Raw genomic sequence first — 20,646 nt, 5'->3', positions numbered from 1 at the left:
TACTGCATCCACTGTACCCGGTGCGACTTCCTCTACATTGGGGAAACCAAGCGGAGGCTTGGGGACCGCTTTGCAGAACACCTCCGCTCAGTTCGCAAAAAACAACTGCACCTCCCAATCGCAAACCATTTCCACTCCCACTCCCATTCTCTTGATGACATGTCCATCATGGGCCTCCTGCACTGCCACAATGATGCCACCCGAAGGTTGCAGGAACAGCAACTCATATTCCGCCTGGGAACCCTGCAGCCATATGGTATCAATGTGGACTTCACCAGTTTCAAAATCTCCCCTTCCCCCACTGCATCCCTAAACCAGCCCAGTTCATCCCCTCCCCCCACTGCACCACACAACCAGCCCAGCTCTTCCCCCCCACCCACTGCATCCCAAAACCAGTCCAACCTGTCTCTGCCTCCCTAACCGGTTCTTCCTCTCACCCATCCCTTCCTCCCACCCCAAGCCGCACCCCCCGCTACCTACTAACCTCATCCCACCTCCTTGACCTGTCCGTCTTCCCTGGACTGGCCTATCCCCTCCCTACCTCCCCACCTATACTCTCTCCACCTATCTTCTTTTCTCTCCATCTTCGGTCCGCCTCCCCCTCTCTCCCTATTTATTCCAGTTCCCTCCCCCCATCCCCCTCTCTGATGAAGGGTCTAGGCCCGAAATGTCAGCTTTTGTGCTCCTGAGATGCTGCTGGGCCTGCTGTGTTCGTCCAGCCTCACATTTTATTATCTTGGAATCTCCAGCATCTGCAGTTCCCATTATCTCCACACCTTGTTATCTCAGATTCTCCAGCATCTGCAGTTCCTACTACCTCTGCATTTATGGCAACATGTACATACGAAGGCTTTCTTTTCTTTTTAGTGAGTAAAGTATATTTTTGAAATAAAACAGAGTGGTGTAGTGAACAGCAGGATCTCGGGTTGGGGGGGGTGACCCTTGAGCTGCAGGCGGTATCTTTTTATCGAGGCCCTGTTGCTGCCCGGACGGATGAGCGTGAGGGCCCCCCCCCCCCCCCCCCAACCAGCCAATGGGAGGAGGCGTGGTCCCGAGGCCGGGTCAAGATGGCGCTGGCGGCCCGGTGGTGCCGCTTTGCTGTGCTCGGCCTGTCGTGGCCTTACAGGCAGCCCGTCCCCCGGTGCCTGGCCCCTCCCGGACGGCCGGTAGCCTGGGCGCGGCGTTACGGCACCGAGCCGGGACCAGGGCGCCAGGCACGGCTCAAGAAGGTGGTGGTGGTCGGGATCCCCAACCCGTTCGTCTGGGCCCGCACCAAGATGTACTTCTTCCTGATCAGAGCTTACTTCGATCAGGACTTCACGTTCGAGGAGTTTTCCGCCGGTGCCAGGCAGGTGAGTGACCGAGCGGGAGGAGGAGGAACCCGGTTCATTTTAAACAACCGGGAGATCAATCAGGCAAGTCGGCCCCTCCAGTCTGTGCTGGCTCTCCGGTGTCGGCTGCCCCGGGGACAGATGGTCCCTGTTTAGGGTCATTTAACGGTTGCAGCGCACGCACAGGCTGTTCGGACCAGCGCGTACGGGTCGGTGCTTTTGTGTGATGTGGGCGGAGACGGTGGGGGGGGGCGCGGTGTTTAAAGTTGTTTCGCAGATAGTAGGAACGGCAGATGCTGGAGAATCTGAGATAACAAGGTGTAGAGCTGGATGAACACAGCAGGCCAAGCAGGAAGGCTTCAAAATCACCCACACCACCCCCCCCCCCCATCCCAAAACCAGCCCAGCTCGTCCCCGCCTCCCCAACCTGTCCTTCCTCCCACCTCAAGCCCCACACCCATCTCCTACCTACCAGCCTCATCCACCTCCTTGACCTGTCTGCCCTCCCTAACTTCCCACCTACACTCACCTTTACTGGCTCCAACCCCACCTCTCTGACTTGTCTGTCTCCTCTCCATCCATCTTCTATCCCTATCCCCCTCCCCCATTTTCGGATGAGGGGTCCAGACCTGAAACATCGAACTTTCTGATGCTGCTTGGCCTGCTGTGTTCGTCCAGCTCTACACCTGGTTATGTGAGCCCCCTGTCTTTTCCCCGCAACTCTGCAATTTCTTCTCTACATATAATTAATTGTCCATTGCCTGTCTGAGAGCCCCGGTTGAATCTGCTTCCTGATCCTAACTACTTGCTGCATAAAGCAGTTTTCCTCCTCGTGTTGCCATTGGATCTTTTGCCATTTTCCTTAAGTATGTATTTTCTCCTCAATGTTCTCTCCTTCCACCCACCCCACGTAACTCATCCCTAGAACAGTTCTCCTAAATCTTCTTTGGACCCCTCGAAAGCTTCCTTAGAACATGGTGCCTGAAACTGTACACACTACTCCAGTTAAGGCTAAGTTAGTAAAGGCTCAGCCTTATAATTGTACTTTTGCATCTTGATATGCCTCTTAGTTTAGGATGCCTTAGATCCTTTAAAACACATCTTCTCAACTTGCCTTACCAGGATGAATGATTTACAAGAATGAGGTAGGAGCTGAGGTAGACCACGTGGACCATTGTTCCAGCATTTCACACCATCGCGGCTGTACTTGGGCATTGACTTCACTTTCCTGCCGACTTTCCATGTTTGTTGATTCTCAGACGTTACAAAAATCTGTATGAATGAGCATTAAATTATAGTAAGTGACATAATGTGTACAACCCTCTATGGTACAAAATTCCAAAGCATCACCATTTTTTAAATGATTGAATTACTCTTTAATCCTAAAACAATTCACCCAAAAACTATACACCAAAACCTGAAGATTTTCTTTCCCTAAACCTGTTCAGGATTTAGTTCTTTTTATGTTTACCTCCTCTCCTTCCTCTTAAACTACCACTTCACACATCTCTGCATTGCATTTCATTTGCAACATATCCACCCTTTTCCATAACTTGTCTCTGCTTTTGAAATTTATCACCAAGTTCCTCAGTTCACAGTACTTTGAGGTTTTTCTATCATGTGTAAGTTTTGAAATTGGTTTCCCTACACCTATTCCTTAACAAATGTCAAGCTAGGTAAGTGAAATTTGTCTTTAACAAATTAGCGCTGTCTAGTCTCAGTTAAAACCTAAGTGATTACATTGTGTCCTGGTTATCGTTTTAAGTGCTTTTCTGCTACTAATGTTAAACCAGCTGTCCTATGTCAGTTCATATTTATACTTCGAGAACAACGTTTTAATATTTACAAATTTTCAGACCCATAGCATCAATTCAGCACTCCTGACCACCTCCAGCTCCATATTCTTTACTTGTCTGGGCTTTGGACTGAAATGTCAGTATTTTATAATGTGCGAAGAAAATCTGTAATGTGGTGATTCTTCTATTTTGTAGGTTTTCTCCTTTCAGTATAATCACATTAAAAGCATTGCCTAGAATGTAGCAATACGATGCAAAGCAGTCAACATGCAAAACTCATTCATGCAGGTATAAAATGAAAGCTAAATAGTTACCTTAAAATTGCTGGCTGGAAGAAAACAAACCACAAACTACTTAGCCTGTATTTTTGTCAAGTCTTAATCAGCTGTCCAAAGCCTTTTGTACAGTCGGGAATCTCTTCCAGGTCAGTGATGAGGTATTGATTGTTTATACTGAATGTGTTCCATGAGTCCATCCATGTGGATAGTTGATTGATCCAAGCTGCATGAGTATCGGCTGTTGTCTCGAAGGACATCTGTCATAGTTTAAAGGGATTTCTGGGTGGGTTTTTCTATTCTTGATGCATAGAAAGAGAAGCATCATGGTACAGAGGGATTTATCTAGTTTAGAAATTCAATGTGGATGAGATGAGGCTGATAAGCAAAAGTTCTGTTCAGGGTGATGCCCAAGTGTGTTGTGTGGGAGGGTCATGGATAAGTTGCCTTATCAGGAGGAAATGTGAAGTCGTTTCCTTCTAGTGTTATTGTTTGGAATGAATCCTGACATGACTTTTTTTTCCTCTGGGTTGGGGCAATGTATGGAAATTGTGTTTCAATATATACAGGTTGCAAGAGAACGTCCAACTTGTTTCACAATGCATTGACTTCTATGTCTTTGGAGATGAACTCGGTAGATAAGGAATATTGAAGACAGGCAACATGTGACTGAAGAAACTAGTTAATGGTCAGTCAAAGGTGTGGATGGGGAGAATATATGAAAAGATAGAATAAGCTTCATAATGTTCATTGATTTCTTCCGTAGGCCTTTTCACAAGTGTCAAAGATGCTTTCAGAGTGCAATTTTGATGCCTTGAAGAATCTTGTATCAAAAGAGGTAAAATTACTATTTATGTTAATTAGATTGTTAGATCTCTATTTAATGAATGATGTTAACAGTGGCAAATTTGTAATGATTTCAACACATTATTTTTAAAATTTATACAGGTCTTGTCCTAGATGTGTCCCAAATAGCACTTTATAAAACCAAGATAATAAAATGTGAGGCTGGATGAACACAGCAGGCCAAGCAGCATCTCAGGAGCACAAAAGCTGACGTTTCGGGCCTAGACCCTTCATCAGAGAGGGGGATGCGGAGAGGGAACTGGAATAAATAGGGAGAGTGGGGGAGGTGGACCGAAGATGGAGAGTAAAGAAGATAGGTGGGGAGGTAGGGAGGGGATAGGTCAGTCCAGGGAAGACGAACAGGTCAAGGAGGTGGGATGAGGTTAGTAGGTAGATGGGGGTGCGGCTTGGGGTGGGAGGAAGGGATGGGTGAGAGGAAGAACCGGTTAGGGAGGCAGAGACAGGTTGGACTGGTTTTGGGATGCAGTGGGTGCGGGGGAAGAGCTGGGCTGGTTGAGTGGTGCAGTGGGGGGAGGGGACGAACTGGGCTGGTTTAGGAATGCAGTGGGGGAAGGGGAGATTTTGAAACTGGTGAAGTCCACATTGATACCATTAGGCTGCAGGGTTCCCAGGCGGAATATGAGTTGCTGTTCCTGCAACCTTCGGGTGGCATCATTGTGGCAGTGCAGGAGGCCCATGATGGACACGCCATCTAAAGAATGGGAGGGGGAGTGGAAATGGTTTGCGACTGGGAGGTGCAGTTGTTTGTTGCAAACTGAGTGGAGGTGTTTTGCAAAGCGGTCTCCAAGCCTCCGCTTGGTTTCCCCAATGTAGAGGAAGCCCCCCCAACCCACTGCATCCCAAAACCAGTCCAACCTGTCTCTGCCTCCCTAACCTGTTCTTCCTCTCACCCATCCCTTCCTCCCACCCCAAGCCGCACCCCCATCTACCTACTAACCTCATCCCACCTCCATCTACCTACTAACCTCATCCTACCTCCTTGACCTGTCCGTCTTCCCTGGACTGACCTATCCCCTCCCTACCTCCCCACCTATACTCTCTCCACCTATCTTCTTTACTCTCCATCTTCGGTCCGTCTCTCCCTATTTATTCCAGTTCCCTCTCCGCATCCCCCTCTCTGATGAAGGGTCTAGGCCCGAAACGTCAGCTTTTGTGCTCCTGAGATGCTGCTTGGCCTGCTGTGTTCATCCAGCCTCACATTTTATTATCTTGGAATTCTCCAGCATCTGCAGTTCCCATTATCTCTGATACTTTATAAAACCAAGTTGCTGTGTGTGCCAAGTTCTGTTTTTGCCAAGTTCCAGATAGCCTCTTTCACAAACACAGTATTGTGAAGCACGTTTCAAAGGATCCCTCGGAGCATGTTTTCTCCCTGTTGCTGGTATCCATCTATTCTGTTTCGCAATTTTGAGCTTTTTTTTTGAGTAAACACTGAGCTGTGACTTTACAGAGGAAAGAGAATGGCTTGAACAATTTTTTTCTGAAAGAACAATTGTCTACTTAATCTCAATAGTCAACTTAGACTCTAGGACTCTAACAGCAGCTTTGTTTCTTTATATCAAAACGATTTAAAACTGTGTGCTTTGTATGTTATTGGTTGTTAAATCTTTTTGGAGGTGATAAATTGCTGTTACCTGTTAATTTAGTTGAAAAGCCATTGTATTAAAATGATCTGTATCTATCAGTTGGCCTGTGTTTTTCTTTTGTTATCCAAGTGTTTTCTGTACAGGCTTTGGAGGAAGTGGAAGAAAAATGTTTAACAATGCCACTTAACCGCAGGGAAGCCTTAGCCGCTGAACTGGATGAAATTATGTACAGCACTCCAGGCGATGTTGGAATTTATTATGATAACCAAGGTTTGTCTTTTTTTTTAATTATTCATTTGTAAGATGTAGGTGTTTCTGGCTGGCCAGCATTTATTCCCCATCTCTAGTTGCCCTTGAGAAGGCAATGGTGAGCTGCCTTCTTGAACTGCTGCAATTCACCTGCTGTGGGTTGACCCATGATGCCATTAGGGAGGAACTTCTAGCAGTTTGCCCCAGTGACAGTGAAGGAACAGTGATGTGTTTCCAAGTCAGGGTGGTGAGTGGCTTGGAGGGGAACTTCAAGTTGGTGGCATTCCCAATATCTGCTGCCCTTATCCTTCTAGATGGAAGTGATCTTGGGTTTGGAAGGTGCTGTCTCTGGATCTTTGAATTTCTTAGTGCATCTTGTAGATAGTACACTGCTGCTACTGAGTGTCAGTAGTGGAGGGAGCGGATCTATTAAACTTGACGACAGATAAAACTGGTATTGTATAGATTTGTGTAATCAGATCTTCCCTGTGACGACATAATGCAGTTTTGACGTGTAGTCCCTGTACATGTTACTACATGTATGCTATGTACTGCTATGCTTAAAAATTGTTGCATGTAAATAAGATTATCATCTATGACTTCATCTGAGAAACTTTTGCAATCCTGGCATTATTCGTTTCCTACTTATTAAGGCTGCCCTTCTGATCACCCTTCCAATGATAATCCTTGGTCTAATTAGTGGCATTTGTCAATACTGGCCTTGACATGTCCTCTTAGTCTATTTGGCAATCTTTTGTTGGGCACTGTGTCCACTCCACTTTGTTAAATCCCCACCTATCACCCCAATATGTTGACATGTTGTTTCTTAGTCTTCTGCGCTGAGTGGTTCCCCAACAGTTATTTCTTTTCACCTACCTTTTCTTTGTGACTCCTGATATCACTGCATTCAAATCTTCAGTAAATTTCACACTCATTATTAAGAAGCCCTCCTGGGTGTTCTCCTTCCTCATGAATTCTCTTGATCTTCTCAACATTAAGGTCCTACCACCTGAGGGTTTCACTTCAGTCAAAGCCATTTCAGTTTCCTCAATTTGTTGAACATCCACGTCATTCTACTTACTGCAGACCCTTTGACAATTATCTCCAGCCCAGGCGAAACTTAAAACCTTTCTTCGCAGTACCATCTCAACTTTCTCCGCTGGGTGTCCGTCTGCTTTTGCACACCAATGCACTAAACTTGCTTTGCTTCTATCTTCAATTCCCTCAGCAGCAATTTCCATATCATGTCTTAAATCTGGGGGTTGGCAGTGCACTTGGAGCTCATTGATGTTTGTATCCAGTGCTGGACCTGGTAGGGTTATTGAAAGCAATATTGGGCTGAATTTTCCAAAGAAAGGGAGTCTTGTGCAGGTTGCAAGTTCTTTTTTTCCAAAGGGGAAGGGAGCTGTGTATTTCTGAGAGGAGATTTAACTCTGGACTCTTTGAGAGCTGGACGTCCATTCTGACAATTATTTTGGAATACAGAACTGTCTGTGGAAGGCAAGTCATGCCAACTTTTGACAACAGTCAGCTGCTGAATCCTGACTTCAGTGGAGACTTTCAGAATATCTCTGATACAGAGGAATTGCCCAGTGGGCCATACAATTTCCCAGGCAATTCTTGTAGTGTGTTTTTGTGTGACTCTGATCTATGCTCATAAAATGACTGTGTATATGGCCAGTGGAAAATCTGGGCCATTATACCTTTCTTTGTCATTTTTAACTTGTGAACTGAGCTTCAGAACCTCCCAAATCCATCCTTTATAACTACTAATGCCATGTGGCCATTGAAATCTATTTCCAGGCCTTTGCCACATCTTGAAACCATAGCGAATATGAGAGGTGAATAGCATGAATGCATTTGAGAGCAAAACTAGATAGATGCCACGCTGCCACACCCCAATCCTGCCCATAACCCTGCATCTCCCATGTCTAATACACCTTGCCTGCACATCCCTGGATGCTTTGGGCAGTTTAGCCAATCCGCCTAATCGGCAAATAATTAGAGCATGTGGAGGAAACCCACAGGGAGGATGTGAAAACTCCACAGTCACCCAAGGCTAGAATTGAACCTGGGTCTCTGGTGTTGTGAGGCAGCATTGCTAACCACTGAGCTGTCATACAGCCTGTTGTTTCAAACATAGATAACAGCTGAACTCTAGAGGTGAGGTAAGAGTGACTGCCCTTGATGTCAGAGCAGTAAACCAGAGATAATATGTAACCATCGCCCCTTGACGTTCAGTAGTATTACCGTTGCTGAATTGCTCCATAGCATCATGGGAGTTACCATTGAGCAGAAACTTAACTGGACCTGCCATATAAATACGGTGGTAATGAGAGCAAGTCGGAGACTAGAAATTCTGTGGCTTGTAACTTGCCTCTTGTGTTCCTAAATCCCGTTCACCGTCTGTAAGGCACAAGCATGATTGAATACTGTTCACTTGCCTGGATGGGTGCAGCTCCAACAGCACCTGAGAAACTTGACGCCATTCAGGTGCAAAGCAGCCCTCTTTATTGGCGCCTAATCCACCATCTTCAATATGCATTCCCATTGCAGCTGCCACACGGTGGCAACAGTGTGTACCAGCCACAAGATGGCTTACAGTAACTCACCAAGGCATCACCTTCCAAACCTCCTTTCACAATGAAAGATATGGAAGGAGCTACGTGGCACCAGCACCATCTAAAGTATTGCCACCCAAACCATCCACCCAGGGCATTTAGGGTTGGGCAATAAATTTTGGCCTAGCCAGCTGTGGTCACATCCCATGAATATTTTTAAAACAATAATTGAAGGGAATCGTATTGAAAGAAATACTTTACATCTTTTCTGAGTAAATAGCAATGCATACCTTTTAATGTGTATGTCCATCATTAAGTAGGTGTCTAGAAATCTCAAAGTTCAACAGAGCTGCTATTGTTGTGAAGTTGGGTTGAGTACTTGTGGATTAGAAGGCAGGATGTTAGAATTTGATGTTTGAAAAATGATTAAAGGGGAAGAGTTGTGTTCCTTTTAAAAGACTGTGCTTTTTCTAGGCTTCAAGATTAAAATCAGCCTGTGGGTTTGCAGAGCCTCCAAATTAAAACATTTGTTTCAAAAGGCCGTGGAGTTAGCAATCCAGGTAGCAGTTTTGTTTTGTTATCAAGACGACAAGTTGGAATATGGCCACTTAGTTTAAACTAAGCACTTAGAGATCAAAAACCAATTAAATTTAAATCTGATAGTTGTGACGAGATAGGGCCGATCCTGTTGTAAGAAATTAATGTCATCAAGGGTATAAAAGAAGAGGGATTTGAAAATCACGGTGAGAGCAATGTGCCATCTGCTAGAGTTAACCATCAGCTTTAACCAGAAAATCACTGGCTGTCACAGAATTCTCTAAGCCTCAGAGTAAGCATCATCTAACAAAGGCACTGCAGAACTCTTACCTAATATTCCTGCCACATGAATTCAAAGGAAAAGGTGTTCCTGATAGAAGATGAATGGAGAAGCCCCAGAACGTTCTGGAAGAAGTATGTTGGTTGTAATTTTGAGGGACTAATTTCTAATTTTTTTTTTCATTACTTTGGTTTACATAAGCGGGACTTGCATTTATTGGAACAGCAATCCATTAGAATTCTGTTTTATTTGGGAATAGTTAGAAGGGAATTGTTAGGTTTGTTAATAGTTCAGTTAATTTGTTCAGTATTAGAGTTAGATAAATTGTTACTTTTTGCTTATAGTGAGAGCTAGGAGTTTATTCCATATAACCACCGCTTTATAACAGATTTGGGGTGAGAGGCAGGTTATACCACTTTTTCACACTACTTTGAACAGATTATAGGGTGAGGCAAGCCTTTCTGGGAGTTTCGGCTTTAGGTATCAGAGGGGGTTGACCTCTGCTTTATAACACTTGCTTGGTTGTATCAGAAATTAAACCTACTGCCTCCTTCCCTATAATGTAACAGTGAGAAAAAGGGCCAAATCACCTGACAAGTTACTGGATAATCATTGTTCTTGGCTATGTTTGCACTAATGAGAGTGACAAAATTGGAACCAGGTGGTGGTATGTTTAGTGCTCTCTCCAGCTGAAATACGACTCATTGGAAATGTTCCATTCCTATCACTTTTAGTTTATATGTGCAACTATGCTTGTAAAATTAAATGGTTAGTTCTCATGATATCAGTGTAGTTGTTCGTAATTTGGGGTTTTGTCCTAATGTACAAGTAATTTCTTGTTGTCAGAATATCAGCCTTTATGTTTTGTTATATCAACAGGTAGAAAGTTTGTCAGTATAATAATGCGTTACTGGTACCTGACTGATGTCGACCTTCCTGATGAGACACCTGAGGGAACAAAGGTGTTTCAAGTAGTCTTTGGTGATGAAGGCAACAAAGACAGCTTACGCCTTCTCACAGCCAATTATGAGTAAGTTGTTTTAAGTAAACCTAGCTCTTCCACTGCACTGTTAGGAGTTTTGGCGGTTTTATTGAAGACATATGCTGCTAATTGAATCTTAAATTCACATAATGAATTTTAACTACATGTAACCAGAAGAGGAAACTCTGTTGATATTGTTTCACAACCAAATGATTGTACCATCTTACTCTCCCAGGACTGGGTGTAACATGAATTTGACCTTGTTATTTCTCATTGTGACAAATGTCTGACTTTACCTCTTGCAGCTGGCTGAGGGTGCGCTGGGTGAATAAGTCATGGAACAAATCAATTTCCAAAATGATTCCAGGGTTGCAGCAGGACTTCTGACAACACTGGCAGAATTGGTTTATGGGGTGACCTACAAAGGGCAAAAGAGAAGTATGTAGAGTCACCACTTATCAGGGTATCAGCGGTACCCTTCAAATATATTGGTTAACTTGAAATTGCAGGTGACACAAACTTGAATTGTAAGGAACGTGAATGAGCAATAGATTTTAGGAGAATGTGGCCAGGCTGAGGACATCAGTGGATAAATAGTGAAATTAAATGCAGAAAAGTAAGGTAATGTATTTTGTGGAAGAGAGGAGAAATTTGCTAAATTGTAAAATGGATTCAGGAAGCACAATCTGGAGATATTAGGACAGGTTAACATGCAATTAATAAAACACTGAGGATTCTCTGCTTATAAGTAAAGTATTAGCGTACAAGAGCCAGAAAGTTATAATAAATCAGCATAAATATTTATTTGGCCTGAATTGGGATTCTGTGTCCAGTTCTGAGCACCACACTTGCAGAGGGTATGAAGGCTCTGGATGGTGTACAGCAGAGATTTACTAGCATGGTTTTTGGGTTAGAAATTTCAGTTCTGTGGATAGACTGAAAAAGCTGGGATTGTAATCTTGAGAATAGTGAAGACCAATAGAAGATTTGGTTGAAATGTTTACAGTCATGAGTTTAGATAAAATTAGTAGGGGTGAACATTGTCAGTAGCTGAAGGATTGATAAACAGAGCGCACACATTTTAAATGAGTGATAAAAGAACCAAGGATAACATAACTGTCGTCTTTATAATGCAAGTGATTAAGTTTATGGAATGGGCTACCGAGGAGGCTAGTGAAAATAGATTCAGTAGTAGTTTTGCAAAAGGAATTGGATAAATATTTAAAGGTGACAACAACTGTAGTTAGGGTGGACCTAACTGGATTACTGTTTAACAGAGCTGAGACATGCATGATGGATCAAATAGCTGGCTTCATGTACCATCCTGTGAATGGAAACTTAATCCTTAAAAGTTATTTTGGAAGTGAATAAGGCGAAGTACAGTACACCATTCTTTTCATCTGTCTTAAGTGTTCGAGTTTATGAAGTTGCTGAAATAATTCTTTCACGACTCTTGCTAAAACATTAAAGTCGAAGGAATAAGAAGCACAGCTGCTGTGTATTGGACTCCCAGTTAAAATATGTATTATTAATTTGACATAGTTATCTGCTGCTCAGTTAGGCTTGATTCAGATTTGTTCAAACATCAGCCCGTTCATATGCTATTCGCTTGCAAATAGAGGAAGCACATTAAATAAAAATCAAGAATACTCTAAACCAAGAACCTTGAGTGACTTTCAGCTAGGCTCAATTCCAACTCCACTTGATGGATTATAAGTCTTATCTGCCTGTTAATTTATATAGTTTGGCCAATCTGAGTCCGGTTCACCGTTTTGTGTGGGTTTACAGCACAAATTGACCTACGACTAGCAGCCTCGTTAGGAACTGGGTCATGAATTGATAATGTAGGAACTAGGGTTGGAGCATGGCGAAAGACTTTTGTCTATAACAGACTGCTGTACTACTTACAAATGCTTGGTGGTGACACTGGGTGCTTGAAATAGGAAAATGTAATCTTCCCAATACACAATAGCTGTGTTTCTTATTCCTTAGACTTTAATGTTTCAGCAAGAGTTGTGAAAGAATTATTCGAGCAACTTCATAAACTCGAACGTTTAAGACAGATGAAAAGAATGGTGTGCTACACTTTGTCTTATTCACTTCCAATATAACTATCTTCCCTAGAATGAACACCCTTTACCTTGAGCTCAAAAGTTTATAAGCAAAAGTGGCTGGCAAACCTAGTGCAATTCTGTTGCAAGAAACACTCCAGTACATCTTTTGTCATTTGTTGCACATTTTTGTTCAAGAGTGGTATACAATTGAAGTTTGGTAAATGCAGAATAATCTTGGCTCAACCATTCTGACTGTCTATAAAATTTACCTGATAATAAGCAGTTTGAAAGTCTTTGATTACGTTGCAGCATGGCTGTGATACAATCAGTTCCACAAGAGTCAGCATATGTTTAGAAATCTGAGTGAAATTTGATAATGTATGCACTTGAGCAAGCTGAACTGTACATATTGTTAATATGAAATACTACAAAATATCGTTGGGTTATGAATTTCTATAATTCTGTAGATAGAAAATGACAAGGACAGGTGCAGTTAATCAATGTGTTGCTGAGTGTGGGTAATAGGTTTTACGCAGTAACCAAGTTCTTCTAGATCTGTGAATTTGAGGGTGAAGTGAAGACAGGACAAAATATTCCAGCCTCCTACTTCGAGACATGTGTCAGTGGCTTCTGTTGGAGTGTGCCCAAATGTGGAGTAAGGGCAAGACCATATTTTGCTATGATGCTTAATTAGTTTGGATAATAGACAATAGGTGCTGGAGTAGGCCATTCAGCCCTTCGAGCCAGCACCACCATTCATTATGATCATGGCTGATCATCCATAATCAGTATCCTGTTCCTGCCTTATCCCCATAACCCTTGATTCCACTATCTTTTTAAGAGCTCTATCTATCTCTTTCTTGGAAGTATCCAGAGAGTTGGCCTCCACTGCCTTCTGGGGCAGAGCATTCCATATATCCACCACTGTCTGGGTGACGAAGTTTTTCCTCAACTCTGTTCTAAATGGCCTACCCCTTATTTTTAAACTGTGTCCTCTGGTTCTGGACTCACCCATCAGCAGAAACATGCTTCCTGCCTCCAAAGTGTCCGATCCCTTAATAATCTTATGTCTCAATCAGATCCTCTCTCATCCTTCTAAACTCAAGTGTATACAAGCCCAGTCGCTCCAATCTTTCAACATATAATAGTCCCGCCATTCCCGGAATTGACCTTGTGAACCCATGCTGCACTCCCTCAATAGCAAAAATGTCCTTCCTCAAATTTGGCGAGCAAAACTGCGCACAATACTCCAGGTGCGGTCTCACCAGGGCCCTGTACAGCTGCAGAAGGACCTCTTTGCTCCTATACTCAATTCCTCTTGTTACGAAGGCCAGCATGCTATTAGCTTTCTTCACTGCCTGCTGTACCTGCATGTTTGCTTTCATTGACTGATGTACAAGAATGCCTAGATCTCGTTGTGCCTCCCCTTTACCTAACTTGACTCCATTGAGATAGTTATCTGCCTTCCTGTTCTTGCCACCAAAGTGGATAACCGCACATTTATCCACATTAAACTGCATCTGTCCACTCACCTAGCCTGTCTAAGTCACCCTGTATTCTCATAACATCTTCCTCACATTTCACACTGCCATCCAGCTTTGTGTCATCAGCAAATTTACTAATATTACTTTTAATGCCTTTGTCGATATCATTAATGTATATCGTAAGCAGCTGCGGTCCTAGCACCGAACCTTGTGGTACCCCACTGCCATTCTGAAAGGGACCCATTTATCACTGCTGTTTGATTCCTGTCAGCCAGCCAATTTTCAATCCAACTCAGTATTTTGCCCCCAATACCATGTGCCCGAATTTTATTCACCAATCTCCTATGCGGGATTTTATGAAAGGCTTTCTGAAAGCCCAGGTACACTACATCCACTAGTTCTCCCTTGCCCATCTTCATAGATACATGCTCAAAAAATTCCAGAAGATTAGTCAAGCACGATTTCCCCTTTGTAAATCCATGCTGACTCTAACCTATCCTGTTACTGCTATCCAAATGAGTCATAACTTCATCTTTTATAATTGACTCCAGCATCTTTCCCACCACTGACGTCAGGCTAACTGGTCTATAATTTCCTGTTTTCTCTCTCCCTCCTTTCTTGATAAGTGGGACAACATTAGCCACCCTCCAGTCCGCAGGAACTGATTCTGAATCTATAGAACATTGGAAAATGATTACCAATGCGTCCACGATTTCTAGAGCCACCTCCTTAAGTACCGTGGGATGCAGGCCATCAGGTCCCGGGGACTTAAGGAGTCTTCAGCCTTCAGACCTAACAGTCTATCGAACACCATTTCCTGCCTAATATAAATTCCCTTCAGTTCGTCCAATACCCTAGGTCCTTCAGCCTCTATTGCAGCTGGGAGATTGCTTGTGTCTTCCCGAGTGAAGACAGATCCAAAGTACCTATTCAACTCTTCTGCCGTTTCCTTGTTCCCCATAATAAATTCACCTGTTTCTGACTTCAAGGGCCCAATTTTAGTCGTAACCATTTTTTTTCTTTTCACATACCTAAAAAAGCTTTTACTATCCTCCTTTATATTTTTGGCCAGTTTTCCTTCATAGCTCATTTTTTCTCTGTGTATTGCCTTTTTTAGTTATCCGCTGATGCTCTTTAAAAGCTTCCCAGTCCTCCGGCTTCCTGCTCATCTTTGCTATGTTGTACTTATATTTTTATACAGTCCTTAACTTCCCTCGTCAGCCACGGCTGCCCCCGCCTCCCCTTAGGATCTTTCTTCCTCTTTGGAATGAACTGATCCTGCACCTTCTGCATTACATCCAGAAATACCTGCCATTGTTGTTCCACTGCCATCCCTGCGAGGGTATTGTGCCATTGAACTTTGGCCAGCTCCTCCCTCATAGCTCCATAGTTCCCTTTATTCAACTGCAGTACTGACACTTCCGATTCTCCCTTCTTCCTCTTAAACTGCAGATTAAAACTTATCATATGATGGTCACTACCTCCTAATGGCTCCTCTACTTTGAAGTCCCTGATCAAATCCGGTTCATTGCACAACACCAGATCCAGAATTGCCTCCTCCCTGGTAGGCTCTAGTACAAGCTGTTCTAAGAATCCATCTCGGAGGCACTCCACAAACTCCCTTTCTTGGGGTCCAGTACCATCCTGATTCTCCCAGTCTACCCGCATGTTGAAATCTCCCATAACAACTTTGTGACAGGCCAATATCAACTCCTGATTCAACTTGCACCCTACGTCCTGACTACTGTTTGGGGGCCTGTAGATAACTCCCATTAGGGTCTTCCTACCCTTAGAATTTCTCAGTTCTATCCATACTGACTGTACATCTCCTGATTCTATGTCCCCCCTCGCAAGGGACTGAATATCATTCCTCACCAACAGGGCTACCCCACCCCCTCTGCCCACCAGTCTGTCCTTTCGATAGCACATATAGCCATGAATATTCATTTACCAGGCCCTGTCCATTTGAAGCCACATCTCAGTTATCCCCACAACATCATACTTGCCAACTTCCAACTGAGCTTTCAGCTGGAGTTTTCTGCTCCATTGATTCTGTTGTCTTTCTTAACTTCTCTTATTCTCACTTTCCCTTTAACTTCATTCTTAAATTTCCAGTTTGCTCCCCCCCGCCCCCCCAATTACTTAGTTTAAACACACGCGTGTTGCAGTGGCAAACCTGCCTGCCAGAAAGCTGGTCCCCCACCTATTAAGATGCAAACCGTCCCTCCTGTACAATTTATCCTTACCCCAAAACATACCCCAGTGATCCAAGAATTTAAATCCTGGCCTCCAATACCAGTCCCTCAGCCACACGTTCAAGTCCATTATCTCCCTGTTCTTACCCTCTCCAGCCCGAGGAACTGGAAGCAAACCGGAGATAACCACCCTGGAAGTCCTGCTTTTCAGCCGCCTTCCAAGTTCTCTGAAGTCCCGCTGTAGAATGCTCCTCCTTTTCTTCCCGATGCCATTAGTGCCGACATGCACCACCGCCTCTGGTTCTTCACCTTCGTCCTCGAGGATTCTCTGCACTCTGACGTCCTGGATCCTGGCACCAGGAAGGCAACACACCATCCTCAAATCCCGCCTGTTGCCGCAGAAACCCCTGTCAGTCCCTCTCACTATGGAGTCCCCTATTAGCACAGCTCTGTGATGTCTGACTCCTCGGCTCTGCCTCTACTCCAATTTTTGACTTGCAGACCTGTCTGCCTCTCGGGTTGGCAGTGTCGTCTGTCTCGACGGTTTCCAAGAGACTCAACCTGTTTACAGTAGGTGCTTCCCCTGGGGTCTCTTGTACTTCATTTATGTCTTCCTTCCTCATCGACATCCCCCTTCTCTCTTCTGGTATCCTCGGTGTAATGACCTCGCTGAAGGTCCTGTCCAGAAAATTCTTGTTCTCTCAGATGAGCCTGAGGTCATCTAAAGTCCTTCACCATCTATGAACAGTTGCGTGAGGTACCACAAAATGGGCCCAAAGGATCTATGATCCGCTTAAAGGTAGTGAGGGGTCAGAAGAACATTATGGGAAGGTGGTACTGTTTTGTGTTTTAATGTTGAGATCTATAGCATTTTAAGTACTTGTTCTATTATTCTTAATGCTATATGACAATGAGAATTTTCTTTAATTGCCCTTCAAATTTATCCAATTCTACATTTCTTATTCATTTTAGATTTCGGCGTGAATTCACACAAGGTGTGGAACCAGATTGGATCATTACAAGGATACAACATTTCAAATTATTGGAGTGATTCTGCTGAAAATCTTACTGTAAGAATGTTACTGCATAACTCACAGCCAACAAAGACCTGCAAGACTGAGCCCTTTCGAGCTGTTATATTTTTAATCCTGTAAAATTCAAGTGTCAAATTAGGTGCTGATATTACATGAAAGCACTTTCCATGCTGTGTAACTATTGTGACTGATACCTAAATTGTAATTATTTGTCACTATAGAACTGCAAAGCCTTTATGATTATTTTGTTGAAAAAAAATCATGCTAATGGTGGGCCTCCTGATATCCCTTCAAATGAGTTTGATTTAGTATTCTCAGCAGAGAGGTGTAAGTGGACCTAGACAATGGCTGTCTTCTGGTGCTTGCAACATAAATGTCACTACAAAATTACAGCAAATAAACAAACACTCCTTAACGGTGTGCCGTGATGGGGATTGAGGAGGAGAAAGTGGATAGATACTTTGTTGCTTCCTGTCGAATGTCCAACAGGTAGAAGTTAATAAGCATATTCCAGTAATACGAATATCTTTAAGTTCTTGAACAAGGTTGTAAGGTAATTACAAATCTGGGAAGTTGGTTAACCCATCCTATTACATAATCCAATTGGTTTTTAAATGGAAACAGAAATCCTATGAATCATTCTACCTGAAATCTGTACGAGACAGACTTTCCAATATTGATTCTAAAATTTCCTTTGATACTATTGATGCACATCCCCGCTCCCTCACCCCAAATCAGAGCCAAGCAGTTTTTTATTTCAGGAGACACTTAACTCTTGGCCCTGTAGATTTTCTCTTCTTTGCATCTAGATCTTGAATATATCCATTATGTCTTACTGACCACAACTGATCTAGCTATGACGAAAGCATTATTCAGTTTGAGCAACGACTTCCCTGTTATTTCACATTTTTTCTCCCTTTTTCTCTTTGATGTGCATCTATTTGTCATGTTTAACATTTTGGCCGTATAAGATTTCTGCTGCTTTAAACTTAATCCATGATTACATCAGAATCTTACAAGGAGTAGGAATGTTTCCTCCTTTTCTATGCAATATCTTGTGTGTCTTTATTAAATTTCATCTGCCAATTTCCTTTGCATTTGCATCTTGTTCAAGTCATTTTCTAATTATGACCTTTCCGGTTGAAGAACAACCAAATTTTCCATAAGATCCATTACGTAGTTGCCAATGAGTAATGAACAAACATTCTCAATATTAATAGGGTACATCACTTCTTTCTCTCCTGAAGTTGCTGACTTCTCCGTGCTTTTGGTTCCACAGGTAGAGACTGTTTTCCTCAGAGGTGTTCATGTGTAAGCTGTTTGCTCCAATTTTCCACTGATGCCGTGACCACCGGTTAATCATCCGGTGTCTATGCTGTTAAGCATTATTTTTCTTTTCCTGCTTGTTAGTACACAGAAACCAGTTGTTCTGTGTTGCAGTAATCCAGCTGAATTGGCAACCCTCTGTACATTCTGGTGCCTTCTGGTCTGCAGTGCTGTTTTTCAGAACAAGCACAGCACTTACGAGCTGAGCAATTGGAAAACTTAATATTTTAAATTGGGAGAATTTTCTGCCAGTCTAAACTGCCATACTCAGCTGATTATAACTGAAGTGCAGCACAAGGAACTATTTTTTTTTGACTGCTACCATCTTCCCACTTACTACATGCAGCTCGTTCCTAAATAATTCCAGTGTCTTGTTTTTGGTCATGCTTCCTGTAACTATTCTTGTAACTTCAAGCTATTGAACAGCTTCTGCAAAGAAGTGTTTCCTAAATGTGACCTCCATAATAAGCCCTATATTGGGCAGTGCTTATGAAAACAGTTATCATCATTGACTGGTCTTAGGGAAAATACTGCCAATGCCTTACATGTTAAATGGTCAATATTTTGTTTGATTCAAATATCCAGTTCGCATCTAATGTGGAATGAAGGAAGCTGGATGATGTTTCAACAGAGTGCAGAGAAGATTGATGAACAAACTAATTTCTTCCTTTTCACATTCTTTCTACTTTTATACAGAAAAAAACCTATGAGAATCAATCAATCATCTGAGAGTTAAGGTTTCAGTTAAAGATGTGCTAGGCTAGGTCCTCCAAACTGGGAGACTCTTCGGGCCAAATTCTTTCACCATCCTGTTAATGGAACAAAGATAATACACTTACAGGTTGAAAATAGTTTGACAATGTTTTTTGTCTCAAAAATTGGATACGCAGTGACCCTTTTATAAATTGTCTTATTTATATGGTAGCAGATGTAGATTGGCTGCTTTCCATTATTAATGTTTTGATTACTCCCAATGGGAGTATTATTGTGAGGGACTACTGTACTTGAAATGCAGTGACATATTTACAGAAAGTCTTTGCTGTATCCTCCATTGGAGAGTATTACTTCCAGTATATACAGTGGTTCGGTTTCACGGGGTTCATATTGTACAGGTTTGAAGGAAATGGCTCATCGCTTGATTACTTTGCAAAAACTATGAACATTTATTACAGGTTGAAAATAAGTGATTGGAAGAAGTGTTTTCATCCTGTATTATCCTTCAGTGTAACTGTTGCATCCAGTGACATGCTATTTTAAATAACACCCCAAAAATGAACTAATTAAATAAAATAAATGAGCAACGGTCTTTTTTGAAAAATAGCACCTGGAACACACATCAGTATTTCAGCAGAAACCAATCAAATTAAACCAAAATGTTGTTCTGAAGGGAGATGACACAACCTAGCCCCCATATATCTGTTCACTGCCTGCATTTGCACCCTGTCCCCCTTGATTCCATACATTCTATTTGAAATGTCTGGAAGCTAATCCATAAGTAAGGGGACAAGCCTGTTATTTAACCCTACACTGTTCTGGAGTACTGCCTGACTGCTGGTAGCTACAGCATAGTGGAGTGAGGATCAGATAAAGCTCCCCTTTCGGAAAGGATTCAGAAATTATGGAACTGAATTCAAAAAGAGAAAGTCGGAGCTCAACTGCCAGTAACTGTCTGAATTTACTGAAAGGTAACCTATTAGTATTCGGTTTTAAGCTGTTAATTGTACTGACTTGTTTACAATTGAAAAAAATTTTGTGTGATTTTGTAAAAATAAATAAATATCTGTCTAATGGTGCTAGCTTCACTCTGATTGTATTCATAACTAATGACTTGACACACTTATGGTAGAATCTACTATTCTGTTTTCTCCAACACAAAGGACAGGATGTTATCTTCATAAGATGCACTGCTAGTAATTCAATTTTTTATTGCAGTTCTCTTTGTTTTATAAAATTAAGCGGTGAATGTTGAATTTTCTAAAAATTTGTGAAGATGAAAATGTTTATGAATAAATCTGCTACAAAAGTCAAATTTTTGAGTTTTTATAATAATCTGATTAGAAAATTCATAGTTTTGTCACATCAAACCGAT

The 20,646-nt window shown here is 42.5% G+C and overlaps 1 protein-coding gene across 1 annotated transcript; it reads left to right on the top strand.

Annotated features, from left to right (window-relative positions):
* Window positions 1–1,048: 1,048 nt before the first annotated feature.
* On the top strand, window positions 1,049–20,345 carry maip1 (matrix AAA peptidase interacting protein 1). Its single transcript, XM_059647150.1, has 5 exons — window positions 1,049–1,352; window positions 4,169–4,240; window positions 5,999–6,125; window positions 10,362–10,512; window positions 17,170–20,345. Exons 1-5 carry the CDS (start codon window positions 1,068–1,070, stop codon window positions 17,246–17,248), a joined length of 714 nt encoding a protein of 237 aa, XP_059503133.1. The 5' UTR covers window positions 1,049–1,067; the 3' UTR covers window positions 17,249–20,345.
* Window positions 20,346–20,646: the final 301 nt, after the last annotated feature.

This window comes from Stegostoma tigrinum, chromosome 7 (assembly GCF_030684315.1).
Source record: "Stegostoma tigrinum isolate sSteTig4 chromosome 7, sSteTig4.hap1, whole genome shotgun sequence".
Lineage (NCBI taxonomy): Eukaryota > Metazoa > Chordata > Chondrichthyes > Orectolobiformes > Stegostomatidae > Stegostoma > Stegostoma tigrinum.
Note: the sequence above shows the minus strand (reverse complement) of the source record. Positions and strands in the feature narration are given on the sequence as shown.